Source organism: Vidua macroura, chromosome 5, assembly GCF_024509145.1.
Source record: "Vidua macroura isolate BioBank_ID:100142 chromosome 5, ASM2450914v1, whole genome shotgun sequence".
NCBI lineage: Eukaryota > Metazoa > Chordata > Aves > Passeriformes > Viduidae > Vidua > Vidua macroura.
This window is the reverse complement of record NC_071575.1, coordinates 31,677,921-31,699,589: the sequence shown is the minus strand read 5'-3', so window position 1 is coordinate 31,699,589 and position 21,669 is coordinate 31,677,921. Positions and strand designations below refer to the sequence as shown.

Genomic DNA, 21,669 nt, shown 5'->3' with positions numbered 1-21,669 from the left:
CAAAACACAAAACAAAACAAAATCAAATCCAAAAAAACCCCAAAACAAAACAAAAAAAAAGGCATCTCAAGCTCTTGGCCTTGCTCTTCATGCTTCTTTGGTTCTGTATTTGGAATACAAGCAATACAGAACTCGCACTATAGCCTTCGTATCTCCATTCACAATATCTGTGGATACACAAACCAGAGACAACAAAACCAGATGGGAAGTATTAGCAATCCCTGGAACTGGCTGAGTCTGCACTTGCCAAAGACAGTCTCCCACATTTCCCCAATTATAATGTGAACTTGGACAATGGAATTGGAAGAGGAAGTGAAATAGGAACTACAGAGGTAGAAACTAATAATTTGTTAAATTAACATGAAGAATAGGGACTTCTGCTGCACTCTGTTGCTGGAAGACAAATAAAGGTAATTAATGCAGAGTAAGAAATTTACTAGCAAAGAGCAGAGTAGATAATTTAATAGGGCTTTATATCTTAAGGTTTTTATGATTATTCTATGTCAGGAATCATTATTTTTTTGTTGTACACTTTTTTTGTTGACACTTTCCATCATGTTTTGCTGCCATTTGAAGCTCTGGTTTTTGTTGGGTTTTTTTTGGTTTTGTTTTGTTTTTGTTTTAATTTATTTTTCAGCTTCTTTCTTCTTCGCTAGATAAACTGCTCTTTTATTTTAAAATTGCAGTGGAAGAGGGTAATGGATTCAGAGGGGTTTCTGTTCTTCTTATGGTGCTGTAAATCACTGGGAGAAAGACTAACAAAGAAACACTAGTAAAATGAAATCCTTGAAGAGTCTAAATAGTGTCTCTCTAGCAAAGACTCATAAATAATATTAAATTCACTCACTAGCTGAGGATTTTCCCAGTGAAGGTAAAGGACTTGAGGATGTTGGCACCACTATTTCTTATACTGATCAGCTCTGTGTTTGAGGCAGTGCAGAGCAGCCAGAGGCGAGGAAGGAAAGCACAGATTTTTTTTTTTTTCATAGAAAAGGTGGATCTCAGCCTGGAGACCTGAGCCCACTCCTACTACTCTGTTAATGTTAACATAAATAAAAGCTCTTTAGCTTTCCAGGCTCCTAGCTCTGAGCAGCACAGCAAAAAGCCCACAGTTCATGAATGCCCAGCATGCAAAGTGCTGACATCACCGAAGCAGTAGTGGGAAAAGAGAACAAAAGGAAAAACAAAAGAAGCCCTAAATCCTCTCTTTCCCTCTCCATGATACCATGTGTTATGTCCCCAACACATGCACCCACTCTCAAATAACTAAGAGGGAGCTAGAACTGGAATAATACTTTTTATTTTTAATAAAGATTTGACTTCCTTTTTCAGCCACAAGCTTGTAGAGGAATGCAAGGATTATGTGCCCTGCAAGAGGTCAGACTGCAACCACAGCACCACCCATTAATTAACAACATCCCTTCTCCCATCAAGAGCTGTCACCAGATTTTTCTGTCGAGAATTTTAATTGGAAAACTGGACTCATCCAAATGGAGCTTGTTTGTTTTTGTGGTGGAGAAAGAAAGAGGAGCATGCATGTACATTGATTCAGTGACGGAAGCATTCACTTGAATGAAGGAGATCCAAATTCAGCTCCCAAGTCTGAACCAAGCATAACAGCAACTAAAAACTTTCATATTCAGGAGACTAACCCACCACTCTTCTGAGTTTGAATAGAGTGATTAGTGTTTCTGATTTTCCAGAGAAATTCTTCAAGGTATCTTCCCACCGAAACAAGCTTGCTTTTAATGCACTGAAAGTTTTTATGAGACAAGAAAATAGCTTTACCTCCAGCTTGGCTGCTGTAATTTCCCTAGGAGCTGTCACTGGTTTAAATTTTAACAAATACTGAATTACTAAACAGTTTAAGTTTAGTGTAAAGTTACTAAACTTATAACAATCCAACTTTTTTAGTATAGAAAGAATGATTTTTCAAAAAGAAGGTCTTATACCTCTACAGTTCATTCTGCATGAGGAGCTGTAGGGCAGCCATATAATGAAATGTGCCCCAGTGTCATTTCCAGAACCTGCTTCCTGCAATTACCCAAACTTTTGCTAAGCTGGGATATTAGCAATTCTATTCCAGGTAAGTTTGCATGTCATGACTCACCTTCAGAGTTCACAGGAAAATTCAGAAGGCCTCCATCTGCTAGCAACTCCAGTGCCAGGTTAACATTGTGGAGCTGTTAGAGAGATATTAGTATAGCTGACAATATTTTCTAACCAACAGAAGGTTTTAAAAAGTATTTCTCTAGTAGCTGAAGATGATTCAAAGGAATATTCATAAATATGTACTTATATTCCTCTCCTTAGTTTTGATGAAGTGCTCTTCAGAATTTTTACCAATTATCATATAAAATTAGATGTAAAATCCATCTCCAGCAAAACATATCCCATGAGGTAGGCAGAAGAATCCATTTATTTAAAAATAGACCTTGCATGTGAAAGACTTGTGTTAATGAGAAAAACAGGCTAGATTCCTAACTGGATCTAATGGATGCATGGAGTTTATTTCTGGGTATTTTTAAACAATGCCCATATGCTTACCACACTTGGAACAAATGAGAAGGGGAAAGTTTTCTATATTTCCTTCAGAATTGCAAAGATCAGGTATGCTTGTTAGCTAGAAGGTTCTTCTGTACTTCTAAAATATCTATTCACATTAATAGTAGTGATGATATCCTTAATAACACTCATCAGAAATTAAGCCCACATCTATGAATGAAGACTGAGGGTTTTTTTCTCATTTTTCCTCACTGCTTTTTATCTCCCTTCCCCACATAAAAGCAGCACCACACACATAAGCAGTAGTTGTAATCCATTTTTTAAAAGTAATATCCCCTTCTAACAGCTTAAGGGTAGTTGTTTATTTGGCTGGTAATTAGCAAATTCCCTTCCTCTAAAGGAGTAACAAGACCTCAATGAACTTCAGATTGTCTCTTCCTGCCTTCCCTGAGCTACTGGGCAATTTATCCTTTTGGAGGCTGCTGTTCCCTGTTATGTTATGACAAGAAGCACAGGAGTCCCTCCTGCATAAGCCAAGCAAAACCCCTGTGCTCTGAAGTGAAGCAACAGATTTATGTTTCACCTGGTTCTCTGGTTTACAGGTAACTGAGTCTGCTTGTTTGGATTCAGGTTTGTTTCCTTCCTCTGATGGTCAGCAGACAGGAGAGCTTAAGAACATGCAGTTCTACTCAATTTGCTGATCGGAATGAATAAATCAAATGTTTCCTTAGTTGCCAGCACAGGCTAAAAGGGCACATTTCCCTCTCTAATGCATAGGGGATTTTCAAGGAATGGCAACGTGCACATTTCAAAAAGCATCTTCAGAAGAAATACTAATAATTACCCAAGAAAGGGAAGCCTTGAAAATAAGATGCTTTGTCCAACTGTGCTTCCTGACTCAAAAGAGCTGGACAGTTTTCTAGAACTTATAACTGGACAGCAGCCAGGACATCTGAGGTGTTTCAGCTCTGGGCCTGTTTTGGCAAAAGAACCAAAATCACACAGTTTTGACAAGCACACGAGCCCTCTATCATCATCTTCTTCATCTCCTGACTGCACAGATATCACCCCTAGTTTCAGCCTGAACTATTTTGTGATCGTATTCTTTGTCTCAGAAAACACACACCTTTCTACACTCATGAGCACCCAGAGCTGCACTTCTTTACAGTTACTTGTAAGCGCCTTTTTTGGCAATAAACACCCCAAAAAACCCTGCAGCAAACCTGCCCACATGCAGTGTTATCTTTTTGCACCTCAAAATTTATCACCTCCTAAATTTCTGTCATGAAATGGTTTTGGTTAGAAGGAACTGTAAGGTGGATGCACCACACTGATCCCAATAGTGCGTGTGGTTGGCACTATTCCAACAACAAATGAGATCTTTTAAATCCCAGCAGAGGCTATGTCTTTATACTTTACTGCACCAATTAATGACTAAAATGACAGGGAGTTAGAAAGCACAGGGGAATTGAAAGACACACTTTGTGTACAAATGACAGCTGAACTATGGTCGATCGATATTTTTAGTTGTCATCCCACTTTTCATTTTGTAATGAGCATCAGAGGAGAAATAAATAGGAAATACCACTTTGGCAAAGTATTTAACAGCAAGTCCAGTCCTTGGGAGCAACTTTGCTAAAATGAAATGACTACATTTTATAAATGTAGTACATTTTATGTAAAGAATTGTACTGAAGCAGTACCCAACCCCATTCTATTCTTCTATGATGCAAGTGACAGGCAGGGTAAGAACTAGGAAGTCTGAGCTTTGATTTGTACCAGAATTTTAGGGCTTTCTCATTTCCAGAAAGATATCTGTGAGGCTAGAATAGGGCTGAACCAAAAATAAAATGGTTGCTTATGAAATTTTAAATAAGAAAATATTCCATTTATTCCTCTGAATAAAGCTAACAGAAATGTTAAAAATTTCGGTCCAACTCAATGTGAACAGACCAAACAATTTTGAAACCTGAGTGGAAGAGAAAGGGAAGAAAAACAACTCTAAGGAAATGCTTTGATTATGTCTGATTAGACCATTCAAAATATATTTTCCCTGTTCTTAGATTAAAAAAAACCCATATTTTTTTCCTAATACTTGTAACAGTTACCAACTGACAGCGATGAAATTTTCACATTTGAACCTAGGTGTGAAACAATTGTGCTTTTAAATTTTCTGATGAAAAGCTCCATGGGAATATTTATTTGTTAATATAGGACCTCTGAGAACTTTTGTTACAAATAAATATTGCCCAGGGGCATTAACTCTTCCAAGGCTGGGAAAAAGATTAAAGCTTCATCTGCATGGGGAAGCCGTAATGCAAACCATGCCAGAGAAGAAATTTTCTTCTCTGGCAGCTCTCAAGCAAAAAAGATCTGACACATTTCACTTCCAGAGATTTGAGCACAAACCAGGAAAAATAGCTACAGTTTCAAGATTTTCAGAGCTACTCAGAGACCCAAATGAATAAAAGCCTACCCACACCAGAGACAATCTGAAAATACCTCAAATATCTCAAAATATATCAACATTCCAGACCTGTGGAGGAGGCAGCCCAGCACACACTTCCTTCTGGCTGTGACAGTTTTTACTTTTAAAGCACAGATGAAATCTGCCTGGTAGATGTGGAAAAAGGTGCCAAGCAGGTCTGGCTGAGTATGTTAAAGCCCCCAGCCTCGGGGGAGGAAAGGATGTAAACTCTCAAGAGCTACCCAAACACAGAAAGGGCCTTCAAAATGTTCTGGCCATGTCTTGATTAAGGTATATTTTTAGGGCAGCATAAAGAAACTCACAAGGATCCAGTTCTGCTATGCAAGACATGTCACCTCTTCAAATCCTGTTTGCAGGACAGACTGGTAGAAGAGAACACACCCATTCCCCAGCACACAGAGCCCTGAATTTCATCAGAAGGCTGCAGAAGCATGGCCATGCCAAACAAGTGCAAGTAACATGTGCTTGCCTCCCATGAGATGCTAATTTTGAAGAGGACACCGACCTGTTCTGAGGTATTTTGACAGCATTGAGCGCCTATCTTGGCGCCAAACTGCCCCAAACCCCTCTCCTGCAAACACTGTGGGCATGGGACTTCACACACAGCAGCAGCAGTGGAAGCAAGAGGCAGAACACACAGTTTGATGGCTCAAGCTCTAAATAATTACAGAACAACTTACCATCTCCATGGTGCTGGCCGGAGTCAGGAAGAAATTCCTTAAATTCAGAAAGTAACCCTCTAGTTGTCCAATTAGGAGAAGTAAGATAACTCCATCTGAAAACTAGATAAGAATTACCTGAAAATTATTTGGCTTTAGTAAACTATTCCAGTAAATGCCATTCTAGCAATAAAAGAATTTAAATGTTACTCAAGTAAGCAGACAGTCTAATGACTCAGCTCCCTCAACCTCTTCCACAGTGAACTTCATATTTAGTTAGATAAGGCTCCCAAATTCATATTTGTGAAAATACAACCTTGTAAAAGGACAGCTATTTAAACATACTATTCCAAATAGGAAAACACTTCAGATGAGCATAACTATAAACAATAGAAAATTGTGCCTAGTTATGTATGACAAAACACTTGAAAACCTTCTTTTCTTACAGTTGCCCACTGGAAAAATCCAGAAGAGCACCCTGTTCAACAGAACCAGGGTGCTCAGCCCAAGTTCTCTTGCAATTTTATACTCTAAAGAAGCTCTACATTCAGAGGATGAGACTTTGAAATGTGATAAAAATAGGGCCTTCATACCATAAAGCAAATGCAGCATCAACAATCACTAAATACAGCAAACAACTTGGCTTTCATTTTAATCTTCAGGACACCTTTATTTCCATCCTGACAAAGAAAGCACCCTTAGGACTTGGGCAGACTCTGAAAATTACTCCCTGTAGCATTACAAGGGCAGCATTCAATACAAAGGCTGTTTTTTTGCATTAATTATTTGCTTCAGAAACTTCAGAGACCAAAGCTTAAACCTGGAAATCATTATGTTGCCAAATTTCAAATTACTGTAATAAAAAGGAGAATTTCTAATGGTGAGAAGAAATACCCTAATGGCTGACAAAACATGGGTAACATGCAGCTTGAAGTACACTACCTGAGATTCGATGTCTTTCACATTTAATCCTAATTTTCCAACATGCTGGTCAACAAATTGCAAAAGTGCCTAAAGAAAAAAAGAAAGAGAAGAAAGGGGGAAAGGAAAAAATAACTTTTTCAGTATTTAAGCTCAGCCTAACAGATTTTGATGTCTACTAAAAAAGTAAATTACCTTTTTTACAGCATCTAGCTTATCTGGAGCACAGCTAAATAATTCAAAGGCATCATCTTCTGTATCAAAACAACATTAATTGGTTTCATTTTTAATAACTGAGAGATCAGAGCTTTAATGTAGCTACAGAAGGAGAAAGGTATTTGCAACTTACAATCCAAGGAGGAAAAGAGTAACAGGGAGGCAGAGAAAGATGATGCTTCTATATTTATCAGAGAACAGGATGACAGGCTTCCCTTCAGCCTGACCACATCAGAGAAAATTATTTACTTCATTCAGCTCTGTAATTTTCACCTGCAGAGGTTCTCAGTTTGTGCTGCCACCGGTCTGAACACGCTACGTTTCACATCACCACAGTTTATCACTTTCCACTTAGGTTTTTTTAACCCTGAACCTCTGGGATAAAATGCAGGGAGCAGAAGTGCTGTATGTTTTACTGTTCTCCTCAAACAGAAATGTCAGTTACACCAAATTTGGAGAAAAAAACCCAGCCTCCTTCCTTCAAAAAACCACAAGCAAGATATGGAGAAGCTGCCCTTCCTCTGAAAACTCAGAGACCTCCAAACTAGCCAGTTCTGCCACCCAGTTTAAAGTGGGCAAGGAGCTGGTGCCAGCAGAACTGTGCTCAAGAACTAGCAGGAGTCTAAAACTTCCAAGGAAATGAGATCCATTCTAGCAATAAAGAGAAAATAAATGAGTCCCACCCTCTCCTCCCTTTTCTACCCAGATGCAGCAAAGGCAGGATCCATCTCCTCACCCAGCCACAACCCAGCCCTGGTTCAAGCATGAGCAAAATATTTGAAACAACCCAAGAAACGACAGGCACTCTGGCAGCTCAGTTAAATGGAGAACCAGCTTCTACAGCACAGGAAAGCAAAGGCAGCTTTGCTTAAGGGAAATTCCTCCCAAAAGACAGTGACAGAGAAGGCTCATTTGTGAAAGGGATTCCTCGGGTTTCTCTGCTCTGCCTGTTTGAGGGTTGCTGCGGGAGCAGTGTCAGGTAATAGGTGAATCCATCAAACAAATCAGAGAGAGCCCTCTTCTGGAACCACGGTTCGGGATTTCTCTCTTTGCTAAGAAAGCCGTGTCAAAAATAGAGAGAGAGTATCTTGAAGAGTGAATTGCAGATTTTTCTTCCCAGCAGAATCAGCCCACTACAAGAAACACCTAATTATGGGTTGGGGTTTTTTCATCCTTTTTTTTTTTTCTAATGTTATTTTCTCTTTTTTTTTAGTTTGGGGCAGAGGGTGAGAGTTGGAGTTTTTTTCACAATCTCAGCCCACACTATAGAGCACTCAGTGGAATTAGTGATAAATAGATATTAAATTATATAGTTTGCACCTCTGCAAAGGATGGAAATGCCAAAATAAAGGACACAGCAGAGAATTCAAACTGTTGCCTTGGTTCTCTGTGTGCTTCTTTGCAGCAGGGAAGAGCAGCTCACACTGAACCCAGACCTTCTGCAGGCTTTGCACACGGGGACATTTTTCACCTCAAGTGTTTCCCAGCCCTCAAAAGCCCTAAGGGTAAAAGCTCTGGGGATTTTGTTTGACTGAGCTGCCATCCACAACCCAGTACCACTGGATTTCAAAATCTCATTTGCAAACTGTGGGAAGGAGAGTACAAAAACCAGTAGCAAAGAGAAGCACAGTTCTGAAGCCTTTATAAATAGTTCCAACAGTGAACATGGTCCGTGCACAAATCCAAGCTGGCATTTTGTCCCCTGCCAGGTTTCTTTTTTAGGTCATCAACCCACCTTCATGCCCTGTTTCCCCTCCCATCTGTTGCCTGTAGCCCACAGGCAAAGTGACCACCCATTTTCCAAGCTGTATTCTGTTGGTATGATCAGGCATTAACAGAAGACTTTTGGAGAAAAACATCAGGAAAAAAATCCATGAATCTCTATTAACTTTAGTGGGAGAGTACTGATTTTACCATGGGGTAAAAATGGATGAGGACATGGTGTATAAAAGCACATAATGAAACACTGAACTTGGCAATGCCAGCACTTACTTGACTGTGCTTCTATATTCTCTCTGGAAGTGCAATAAGAAGCAAGAATTAGAAAAATGATTCAGCAGAGCTGATCTTATTCATAAGCTTTGCTTATCTGCTATCCTGTAAAGCAGGAGATAGAATTCAAAGTGGCATTACCTTTATGTCAGAGTGACTTTCCAACAGACATTTTTAAGTAGATTGTATATCTGTGTAGGGTCTTGGAAGCATATGAGATTTTAACTGGCCCACACACCAATGACCATTTCTTTTACAAGCACAATCCTCAATATCCTCTTCCAATAAGCTGCTCATGATATTAGAGCTTGAAGATGTTTTGGCATATAAAAAATGATAGTAGGAAAATCTGTTTCTAGTTCTTAGAATGGTGTGCATATTTTTTTGGTATATAAATTGTATCCAATTAAACTCCTTTAATGACAGTACCTCACACACTCAGCAAGCTAAAACATTCCTTTCACAGTAAAATAAGAAAAGAACTGCCTCCTTTCTCTTTATTTTAAAACAAAACAGCAGCAAATTTAAAGTAGATTTAAACCATTGTGGCTTTAGAAAATTTCCAGTTTAGTCTGGCACAGGTAAATTTACAGTACTGGAATTTTGTTACTATATTTGCTATGAAATTCCATGGCAATAAGAAATGCTAAGCTTAAGAAATAATCATGCATATTGTTTTATATATAGAATAAATAAAGGTATTGCACCATAAAGCCAAAGAGGAAGAGGGGAATAAAAAAAAAAAAAAAGGGAAGAAATCAGAGAAACAACTCACATGCATATGCATGCCTGGACTTAGACCTTTTTCATCATCATGATCCCAGCTACTTTTTGTAAGGGGCACACACCCACAACGTTCCTTTTCTGATTGACAGTGTAAAAACCAGATATATCCCCTCTTACTTGTTTTCTGTGATATATTCCACCGCAATTGATGTCTTTAATCCTCTGGAGGTGGTCTGTTGAAAGGACAATAAACAATTGTCACACAAAAAAAATATTCCATAAACAAGCTTTCATGACCTGTTTGCTACCTTAAATAATTATCACAGGGCATTTATTCAATAACTCCAGTACAATTAGTACAGGTACTTTGAGAGATTTCTGCTTCCTTCTGCTCTCTTCAGTCTCCAAGAGGAAATCTCTTACTCCCCCATCAGAGGAAGTCCTTGGTGTTTGCTGACCTTCCCTTTCAGGCAGTGAAAACATTCTGTGTTTACATACACTGCTGGTGCTAATTTTTGCAATTTTATCCCAAATTTTAGGATATTCAATATTCTCCTACAGTCTCAGAATTGACCTTAAGAAACAAAATAGAGGAAGAAAGCATGTAGATATCTGCTTGTAGAGAAAAATACCAAAATGTGACCCCAATGGAAAGGGAGTAAAAACTCCCGTCACCTAAAAAAAGAAATATTCAGCATTAAAAACCTTCATGATTTATGAATACAATCTTCTATTTTAAAATATTTAGAGACAGTAACAGCAGAATTTCTTCATTTTCTTCTTTACAGAGATCAATATCTGCTTTCAGTTTGGACCACTCCCTTGTTTGGCTGAGGAAGATAAACAGCATAGTGCTTTTCCCCTGTTAAAGACAGAGTATGCAAACTGAATGCTCAATCTAACCCAACAAACTCAGAAACTGAAAGGTGTGGTTCACAGGAAATATGAGTATCTCTTTCACAGCTGCACACACATTGCTCCTAATTCTAAGCAAGTTAGCCTTGTGAAAGGACTCTAGGATCTACTGTAACAAATGCTGAAACTACAAATACCTCGATGGTGATTGTCTCCACTTGAACATTTGGAGGCAGAGCCAGGGTGGGTTCAAAGTGCTTTGCTATTGCAACCAGAAGATGCAGTGTGCTCAATAAGTCCTTTGCCAAGATAGCTGTTGAGTGTAAAGGAAGAAAACAATGCGCAGTGTGCAAAAAATGTGAACTTCCCTCCAACATCATGAATTCTCCCTGTGCAGAGAACCTCAAAATCATGGAGGGCCATAACACAGGTGGGACACCAGATTGGGATTTGTATAATATCAAAATTTAGCAATAGCACAGCTTAAAAGTGAGACATACAGGGATGCTGAGGGCTCTTAAGTGATCTACAAGCCACACACTTAGAGGAGGCAGGCCCAGATATTTCTGTCTCACTTTTGATTCAACTAGTAGTTGAAAACAGGTTTTAATTTAATTACTGTTCTGGCAGCACACTGCCTCACAGCAGCCTTATAGCACAGGAAGCCTGTGATGGAAAATTTTATTCAATTTCACTTCTGCACCTACATTCCACACTCCATTTCAGCTGACTTTCTTCCAGTTGCAAACCCTTGGCCACAACTTCCAGAATCACAGAGAGTTTCTGTCGCTGTTTTTTTTCTGTCAGTGCAATCTTCTCAACATCCAGCTTGAGAGATCCTAAGTTTTCTTTTACAGAGGGTTCATAGGAAGAAGGATGTATTTTAACATCATTGTAGGGAAAAAAAAAACAATTAGAAACATAAAATGACAGCAAAGCACACAAAGTCCTGTTTTAAATGTTCAATATCATTTTAGAGCTCTGCAAAAGGGAGAGGACTCAGGTCACTCCTTGTAGCATCATCCCTCAGCCCTAGCTCTTTCTATTTCTTCTACAGAAATCCAAAGAGTGAATCTTTCCTGTAGATAATGTACAAAGTTGATATCAACTCATATATAGAAGAAATCTGAGCTCATTGTTCAGGCAAGTAAACTATGAAAATCAGCCAGTCCTGCTCATGCTGCTGCTCTCAGCCTAGGTGGAAAGGAGATAGATTTAAAAGACGTCTCCAAAGAGAGTGAAAAGGGAAAGAAAAATGTAGTAGGGACAGGAGAGATGGAGAAATAGATAACAGGCTGCTCCAGGAGGTCACATCTTTATACAAGCACCACATAGTGCCAAAATCCTCTTAGATTTTTACCAGTTCCAAACCAGAACAGTTCTTTGGATGTAGAGCTTTTAATTTTTTTTTTCTTTTTTTTTTTCTTTCTTTTTTTTTTAAAGGCAGGAAAACATATGGAGTATTCAGCACAGACAGTGCTGATTCCATCCAACGTTTCTGGTAGCACCACGAGCCACCTTTGTGCTCCTGGTTTATGAAACTCTCCTTCATTTCAGAAGCACTGAATTTCATACTTCATAAACCTTTTCATTATGTCAATTGCAGGTATTAAGAATTTCTTAGAAGTAAAATAATCATGTGAAACAATAGTGGGAATTTGTTCAGAATTGTGATTATCACAGCTGGCCCCCAGTGTAGTGGGAAGTGATGACAGGTCCCTGCGACCATGATTCCTGAGGTTTATTCTCTGATTGGAAAGTTCCTCCATGAGATGTCTGCAATAACTAAATTCAAAGGAGCAGCTCACCCAGGAGATGATGAAGTACCAGCCCATCATACAGGTCTTCCTCCAGACTTTTAACTACTATATGTTCCTCTCTCAGAGTTCTGTTGATCCACTCAGTCAAGAACTGCAGGGGGAAACAAAGCAATTATAATCCTGTTGTTCACACAGCACAGCACTCAGGGCTATATTCTGTTTCGCCTCTCTCTTCAGCCCCTTATCTCAGATCTTGATTTGCTTTCAATATCCACTTTGTGTTTTTTGGTTATTTTTTAAAGGGTTAGTTTTCCCTAATTTTCAAGTGAGACAGACATCTTGCTACTTATATTCCAAGGAATTATGTTATACAGCTGGGAAAAGAGACCCTCTTCCCACTTCCACCAGGGAAAAGCCTGCACAGTACAGTTCCCATCCCCTGCCTTCATCCCACATCACAGAATTCACACAAATTCAACTGCCAGGCAGAAGTTTGTAAGAAAAAAGGCTTGGCTCATTCTGTGTGTAGTTTCTTGTACTCATCCACACTACTAGCACTCCTCCCTCTCATCTCCTGGTTTTGTTTTGTTTTTCTTTCTGCAATATTGTACCACTCAATCCCCAAATACCTCCTTGGAACTTTCTTACGTGGCAGTCCTCCTACTGGCCTTCTAATATCCTTCCTGCCTTTGCAAAGGGGAAGCTGCTCAGGAAGCCAAGGTCTGGCTACAGAAGGAGAGGAACCACATTTGCTCCTAGATGGGAGAACAAAGCAGTTCCTCAGTGCTTCTCCAAGCATGTGTTTTATCCACATGTGTTGAGGGAAAGGGAAGATGACCTGGTGAAGCAGAACAGAAAAGCAGTGGCTCCAGCTGGCTGCCAACATGAACATCCCTCTTGTAAGAGGGAAGAGTATTGCTTTTATTGCTGTGATTGTTAGGAGTGAGTGTCTGGAGTGGCTCCTTCTCACTTGCTGTAAACAGAGGAGAAAATTCATACCAGATTCCTGTAAGCTCGCCAACATTAAAAAAAATGTAAGAAGGGTTTGAAAAGAAAAGTCTCTGAGAAGCTTTAAACTGCACAAGAAATAAAAAAGCCTGAACTGGGAAGGTGTCAAACTGTAAAATGCATCCTCAGCTAAGAAGTAAAAAGAGAAGAAAGCTGTGCTCTTCAGCTGATGCTTGGTGACACTTTGGATGTGCGAGGGGTGCAGAGCAGAACCCCAAACACAAGAGTCCAGCCAGAGGGAAGTCAGAAAAGCAGGAAGCACTACTGAGCACAGACCCATGGCATCCCTCCTGTGCTCTCCCAGCTCAACACAGCCACATCCACAGCCTGCAGCTCACACAGTTCTGCTTTCTGTCCAGTTGTGGGGGCCCCACTCAGCCGCAGAGCAGAGCCTCATGTCTAAAAATGAGCAAACAGGGAAAGTAGAAAAGGAATACTTTGAGAAGTTTGCTGCTGGCTTCTGAATGTAACCAGCTCCTATTTTACATGCAGGTGGAAATTTATAGCAACTACAGGGAGCCATTTTGTATTTCTCAGTTCTCCAAAGCCACCTCAAGATGAAAATGCAGTGAAAGACTCCCCAGTCTTCTTTGCTTGCCTTGTTCTTCCCTTGAAGATTCCTCCCTGTCCCTGTCTCCATCCCAAATGTTTCTCTAGAGAAGCCATCAAATCTTTAGATTAAGGCAATCAAGGGGCACTGATGGGAACCCAGAGGACTTTGTCTCCCTCAGGACACAATTTCCATCTCCTCATCACCCAAGGAAAAGACATTAGACAGTGATTAACATAATTTCAGGAATCTCTAACAGGAAATGGATTAAGCACTGAAGCCCACAGAAATTTTCATAACCGAGTAAAATGCTTCAGTTTTGGCAATCTCAAAATAACAAATCCAGTCTTTCTGTAGACAACATAATTGCATTTTGCAGCACTACTTTTCAGACTTTCCCTTTTCTATAGCAACATCATGAAAACCTGACACAAAATCAAATCTTTTTGATCAAATGTGTATGAATACCTAATATAGAAACACACCTACCTACATGTTTATAAATGCTACAAAATACAAACAACAGCACATATCTTAAGCTGCTTTTCATAATGTTTATAAAAATTTTAGCACCTCTATAATGCAAGGAGTACTGGTCTCATGAGACACATGCAACTTTTCTTCCAGGAAGCTTCATTACGTGAACTGTGCCATTAGAGAAATTGAAACACTGATTGAACACACACTGGGGAGACTTTCAAAATTAGATGGAAATAAAGTACTTGCCTGTGGAACATGACTCATCCTTCACAGTTACCTCAAGAAGGTAATGTACCATACAACAGTACAAAGCTTTCATCCTGAATTCTTGGTGACTTGCACACTCTTCTTCCCATCCCCCTCTGCTCTCTGCTAACCTTGCCAGCTGAGCCAGCTGCTGGTGAAGGCTGTTGCATACCTTAAAAAACTACCACAGGATCAGTGCAGCAAACCTGCACCATATCTCTCCTTAGTCACAGCAAATGCTGACATGGGTCTCCTTGTGATCCCAGCCTGGGGTTTTGGCTGGATTCTGGTAGCTGTTTCATTACTATCACAGTGAAAGAGCAACTGGGTGCTTCTTATGTGGCTCACCCACACAGCCCAAGTTAGGAGAGGGGTCACATCAGAAGCCACTCAGGTTTATATCTGCACTCCACACCCAGCAGTGCTCATTGCATTGGAATCTTGATCCTGGATGGCCCCAGCCTCCCTGATGCTGTGCTGGAACAAAAGCTTGTTTGGCTTCACTTGTCTGGAGCCCAAACACCAAAAGAAGAGCTCATTCCCATCAGTAGAGAGTGGGGGACTGGGGTCAGAGAGCTGGGCAATTTATAGGGCTGAAAGAAGTTAAAGAACCAGGTTCCTTGTTTCCTTTAGCACAGCTCAAGGTGAGGGTTACACTATGCAATAAAAAGTGGTACCAGTTTCAATTCTTCCAGTTTGGGGTTGTTGCTTGAGATTGGTTTTATGAGTTTCCTCTTCTCGCCTGTGGTAGGAAGCAAACAAGATCCATCACAGTTATCAGATATGACTAAGGCTAGTGTGCAGCTAATTCTGCTATCAGTTTGATATTCCCAATATGGCTAATTGCCCGATGTAGAAAGATTTATTTTTCATTTTAACTAATTCCTTATGAGCAAGAAACTGGTGTAGCGGACTACTAAGTCTGCTGTTGGAAATTATGCTTCAGTGTACTTCAAATGAGTAAGATCTAGATGAACAATTTTAGAAAGAGGAAAACACACTTTGTCAGGTCCATATGTGTAAAACTTAAATTTCAGTTAAAGAACCAGCTGGACTTTGTGTTGCTTCTTCATGATCTGCCCCCAAAGAGTCTGAAGCCAAATTGGACACACTCATTTCTGATACAGCCATGGGATCACTGCTGAAAAATATAGAATTCATTTGTACAGCACATTTTATGTTTGATCCTTTAGGTGGTTCTTTGGCCTTTTTTCTGTCCTGGTTCATAAAGCACATACCTTTAGCGATGACATCCTCAGTTAGGAATCGATTAAGTGTAGAAGGCTGTGTAAATGCATTTAAAAAGTCTGGATCCATTGTCTTTAATCACTCCTGGTAAGCTGGTAAAAAGCATTGGGGGGAAGGGAACATGAGTAAAGGCATGTAACGATCAAAATTAATGCTAAGAAAACAAAAAACTGAAGGGGTTTGTTTATCAGCTATTATTTCATCACTAGCTGCTTTTAAAAAATCTGAAAATATATTTAAATGTGTACAAATAAAAAAAAACTTTAAAACAATTTTAATTTTTTTTGTGTTAATCATCAAAATGTAGGGAAAAATGACCTGAAGATCTGAACTAAAACTTGCTTTAATTACATTTAATTTTATTTTCCCTGCATTAGATAAATAAAACCCTATTTCAACTGAAGTGAAAAAGAAGGTTTCAGTCCCTAGGTATTAATGTATATGTGCCAGAAAATATAAAAATTACCGATACTTAAAGAGTATTAAATCAAGAACCCAGTAGTTAAATTACTGAGACAAGTTATTAAATATAAGCAGCTTCCTTTATTGGTCCAGCTGGTACAGATGTGGGGCGACAAGGACAGCTATTGGCATCTGAATAGTCTCTTTAACAAATTTTAGTATGGAGTCATAGAGTCAGTTAGATTGCAAAAAACCTCTGAGATCATTGAGTCCCAACTGCTCACCCACCACTAATATTTCCAAGTGTCACATCTGCATTGCTTTTGTATCTCTCCAGGGATGGTAACTCCAACACTTCCCTGGGCAGCCCCTTCCAATGCCTGAGCACCCATTCCATGACAAAATTCCTCCTGATGTCCAACCTGACCCTCCACTGGCACAGCTTGAGGCTATTTCCTCTTGTCCTGTCCCTGTTCCCTGGGAGCAGAGTTCAATCCCCCCCAGCGGTACCCTCCTGCCAGGGAGTTGTGCAGAGCCACAAGGTCCCCCATGAGCCTCTTTTTCTCCAGGCTGAGCCCCCCTCCAGCTCCCTCAGCCCCTCCTGGTGCTCCAGCCCCTTCCCCAGCTCCAGTCCCTCCATGTCTTTCTTGTCCTGAGGTTCCCAGAAGTGCCCCAGGATCTGAGGTGTGGCCCCAGCAGTGCCAGCACAGGGGACAGTCACTGCCCTGGTCCTGCTGCCACAGCCCAGGTGCCATTGGCCTCCTGCCCCCCTAGACACACCTCGCTCCTGTCCAGCCACTGTCCCCAGCACCCCCAGGGCCTTTCCCAGCTTTCCAGCCCCTCTGCCCAGCCTGGAGTTGCAGGGGGTTGGTGTGACCCAAGGCAGGACTGGGCCCTTGGCTGTGTTGACCCTCAGAGCACTGGCCTGGGCCCATGGATCCAGCCCGTCCAGATCCCTCTGCAGGGCCTTCCTGCCCTCCAGCAGATCCATACTCCCACCCGCTGGGTGCTGTCCATGAACTGACTGGGTGTGCCCTTGATCCCCTTGTCCAGATCATCAATAAAGACATGAAACAGGACTGGCCCCAGTGCTGAGCCCTGAGTCCTTGGGACTGTTCACCATCTGGATTTGACTCCATTCCCCACCGCTCCCTGGGCCCAGTGTTCCAGACATGCAAGAAGCAAAATGGTTCTTCATAAACTAAATGCACATTGATTTAAGTGCCAGAAATCAGAATTACAAACTGCAACTGTACTGTGGCCTGCAGAGGTGGAAGAAATTATAGGAGGATGAGGGCTCCAGACACTTAGAGCAGACTATGGTTCTAGCATGAGTAAGAGAACTCATCCTTCCCAACAATCCCATCTCTGGAAGTCAGAGCAGAACAGATGTGATGACCAGGAAGACTTTTACTGCTGGGCCACTGTAGAAGAGGGGATGCTGACTGGTTTTGTGGTTTTGGTTTTTTTTTTTGTTGTTTTTTTTTTTATTTTATTTTATTTTTTTGTTTGGTTTTTTTTTTGTTTTGTTTTTTTTTTTTGTTTTGTTTTTTTTTGTTTTTTTTTTTTTGTTTTGTTTTTTACAGAAAATGAAATGCTCCATATTAGAGGTTCCCTCAGGAGAGTTCTCCCACTCTTTACCCAGGGTGCCCACATTGGGAGCCCTAAGGCTTCCTGTGAAATGAGTGGGAATGGCACTTTTCAAAAACAATCCAGAGCATTTCAATGAGCAGCTAATCCTAGTTCTAGGAATGGAGTTCCCTCCAATTCTGATACCAGAGACAGTCCTGGCTGGTGCTGCACGTGAGATGCTCCCAACACCCAGAAAGGCACCTGCTGAAAATGCTGTGGCACAGAAGATCTCCAAAGTGACATTTCTCTGCTTGATAGCTTTATACCCCAAACAGCACAGTGCTGCTCTGAAGGCTTTCACATATTTCTTACAGGCTCCAGTCAGTGTGTTATGAACATGTATTTTAACACAGATTTTGCCAAAGCTGAGAGAATACTGGTAGAAAATAGCAATTGGATGCTTTTGCACATCAATCTGGTAAAACAAATTGGTACAAAATTGCCAGCAAGGCACTAGGAGAAAGGTCACAAGAGAATTCATTTCATTATGGCGGTGGCAAAACTGAATGCTATCTGTAAAAAGGTGCTTGATAAAAAAAAGATAGGAGAAATTGACTGATGTAGTGCCTGAGGAACAACTGCACTGTGTGAGATAAGACTGCCCAGATGAAATTAACTGAGAGAAGTTAATTAACAGGGAGCAACCCAAAGGATGACTTACTTTTAACTTAGGTTTCTGACAGCTGTGATGCCTTGGGGAAGTCCAGCTTATAACAGAAATGGTCTATGTAAAACACAACTTACTCTCACTCAGCTTTGCAAGATTCAACTTGTGTATCTCTTACTTCCTTCAGCTATCAAAGTGGTGTGTGCTGCCTGCCACATCCCCGGGCTCTTTTTGGTCAAGGAACCTGAACATCAGAAGCCACTCTAAAATTTGGAAACCTGTAAGAAAAGGCTTGAAATTCAGAATTTGCAATAAGGTAGCATAATACCCTCTAGAGCCTCACTCCTGTATGTCAGTTAGAGTTAAAATTGCTACCCAGGGTAAGATTAACTTGCCTGGTATCCAGTCCTCCCCTTTCAGTACCTTAGGGAAAAAAAAAACAGAACCCCAAAATCTATAAGCAGTGCAAGGATATAGAGACACTTCCCCAAAACACTTTAACAGTCTGCAGTTCAGCCTTGCTAAAGCAAAGCTGGGGGCCTGGTCACTGGAAGCTGTCAACACAGGGGAGTTCATTTACTCCCCATGAACTCCCCGCTCACCCCTTGAACATGTGTCTGTCTCTCTCACCCCTCAGCAGTGAGGAGGTGCAGTTTACATCACCTGAAGCTCCATTTCCTGTTTCTTGCTCTGACCCACCAGCTTCCCCTGAAGGCACCAGGCAAAGGGCAACTGATCCACATTTTTCACACCACTGTGTTAATGCTCCATGTCAATCCTGCCCTACTACCCCCAAAGCCTCCATGTCCATCTCTTTCCAAAACTGAGAAAAGACAGCCTACAGTTACTCTTCCCTGGAAAACCAGCTGCTCATCCTCAGTGCTGTTTTCTGAGATTCTTTCAGCACTATCACAGCCTTTTGGAAGTGCTTGGAACCAGACCTGCCCAGATTTAGAAAGGTACACTGCAGCATTCACAGTGGTCTCTGCTCCTCTCCTCCTAAGTCCTGTTTGCTTTTTTCATCACTGCTGACCCTTTATTGGGAATTATCTATTAGATCTCCAAGATCTTATTCCTACATAGCAACACACTATTGAGAGCCCATAATTTATTGTATTTCAGCTCATATTTATCTGTATTGATTTCCCACAGACATTTCAGAGCCTGAGAACTACAGTTCTCCAGCATTTAATAGACTCATTGCTTATTACTCATAATTAGCATTCACAAGCTGTCCTTCATGTGGCTGTGCAGCATATTGGTCCCAGGCAACAGGCTTTCAGAGAATAACATACTGGAGAAACAACACAAAATGGAACATGCCAGGGTTGGGACACCTCCATGGGTGAGCTCTTTAATGAGAAACAGGAAAGGTCAGAAGAGTTGGTTCTCATACACAAATTTCCATATTTGCTGCAAGCAGCCCCTGGCACCCATCAGTTAAATTTGCTGCTCAGAGCTGTGACTGACATCCTGGTTTTCCAGCCCCTATTCTCCTGCATGAGTTTTTTTATCAGTACTTGGAATACATAAGTCTCAGTAAGAGACAACTTGAATACTGACTGTACAGGCATTTCATTATGGCATCTTTAAACGAAATAGATTCTTAATTATGGGCTATTCAAAGAAAATGCCATTCTCTGAATGAAATGTTCATTCTCTGAGAATGCCATGGATGTACAGGCTTTGCTTTAAACCCAAGGGATGTTTGATTTCTTGTGTGCCACCTGCAGTGGCTGCCAAGAAAGTTCTTAAATCAGGAGCTAGGCTACCGCACAAACTTGCAATGTCACAACTACTGATAAACAACTAATTCTCAGGGTCACTTTTCCTCCATGAGTCTTCACAGAATCTGGCTCCCAGATATCCCCAAGGTACCACACAAAACACTAATGGGGTCTCTGACTTACAAATCAGCTGTAGAATATTCACAAGGCACTTTCCAATGCTACCAAAATGTTTCACCTGTTTTATTTCCTGTTTAAAAAGACAAAAGCCCTACTCTGCCTAGCTCAAACACATTTCCTAAGTAGATCACACAAAGTAGGAGAAAAAAAACAAGTAGGAATGTTAATACTATTATCTCCACCTTTGGGAAACTAGAATTAGAAAATAGGGAAAAAAAAAAAAGAATGCACATTTTGCACCCAGTTTAAAACTTATTTTCACTTCCCTGTGTAGTGCCACTTTTCAGGAACCATCTTTGCTCATAAGCATCAGAAGAGATGTTATCTTAGCAAGAACAATCCACACAGACCCAGAAAATCTTCCAGTTAAGAACACTAATTATGATAAAAAGCGCCCAAAGGAGTCCCATTTTCCAAACTTACTATTCTCTCCTTCAGTAACTCTCCAGAAGCTCTTCCAAGACCTTGTCCCAGCAGTCAGGATGCAATTTCTGGGGGAGAGGGCTGAGCCCAGGCTCTCAGATCTCCCATGCAGGGCAGCACAAAGCACACAAAGCAAAGGGGAAGTCGTGCCGCAGTGCTCCGCTCTTAAAAATGAAACCATGGTCCCATCCGGAACTGAATTGTCTGTGTGCTGGTCCCTGCTGAAGAAACTGAGATAAACAGGAACACAAGTGCAGGAAACATGCAGCCCTGCAACTCCTGAAGCACCAGAAAATATTAAAAAGGTATGATCTTTCTTGGATGGCACTGCCCAGCGTGAGTGGGCTACTCTGCCTCTGGGCTGACTCACAGAGTACTTTTGCTTTGTATGTAATAAAAAACTAGCCAAGAGCAGACAAGATCATGTTCCAATACATTTTTTCCGCATGCTCCTTCAAGTATTTTATAAAGCAGATCAGGACCACTCTACCTACCTGACAGAAGGAGAAACCTAGAAAATTAATTCCTTTGTCCTTAGAGAGGAAGTTAGCCACACCAGGGCCCAAAACCCTGATGTGAGACAAGAGTTATCTCCAGCAGGCAGTGCTGCTTCTCTTCCTCCCCTTTCACATCACTGATTAAAGAGGAAGAGCTCCCTACAGAAACCACCTTCCCTGGTGTGAGTTGCATTTATTAACACACCTATTTTCCTCCAAAACCTGATGCAATGACCAGTGCATGGAGTATCCAGACTCCTGTAGAACAGCAGTAGTCAATCCTGTATGAGTTGCAATTGATTTCATGCCTATGATGCCTGAAGATTTTTCCTTTTTATACATTTTTCATGTAATTTTAGCTTTGCAGACTGTTAATACACGGTTATATAGTTCCTAGAATTTTCGTACACATTCTCTTAGATTTTAGAGAAATAAGCAAATTCTTTTAACATTCTTGAAATTCTGTTGAGTCTTACTCTCAAGAAGAGAGCCTCTAACAAGGAAATTTTGTTTTGCAACCAGAATCTGAGGAGACATCACAAGAAAA

General features: G+C 40.8%; 1 protein-coding gene across 1 annotated transcript; it reads right to left on the bottom strand.

The window, feature by feature from the left end:
• Positions 1–20,800, bottom strand: PARVG (parvin gamma). Its single transcript, XM_053977362.1, has 13 exons — positions 20,626–20,800; positions 15,645–15,746; positions 15,084–15,148; positions 12,171–12,273; positions 11,070–11,210; positions 10,560–10,675; positions 9,685–9,740; positions 8,782–8,804; positions 6,769–6,827; positions 6,595–6,663; positions 5,674–5,775; positions 2,111–2,183; positions 1–167 (listed from the first exon to the last, which is right to left on the bottom strand). Exons 2-13 carry the CDS (start codon positions 15,721–15,723, stop codon positions 88–90), a joined length of 966 nt encoding a protein of 321 aa, XP_053833337.1. The 5' UTR covers positions 15,724–15,746; positions 20,626–20,800; the 3' UTR covers positions 1–87.
• Between the last annotated feature and the right edge of the window lie 869 nt (positions 20,801–21,669).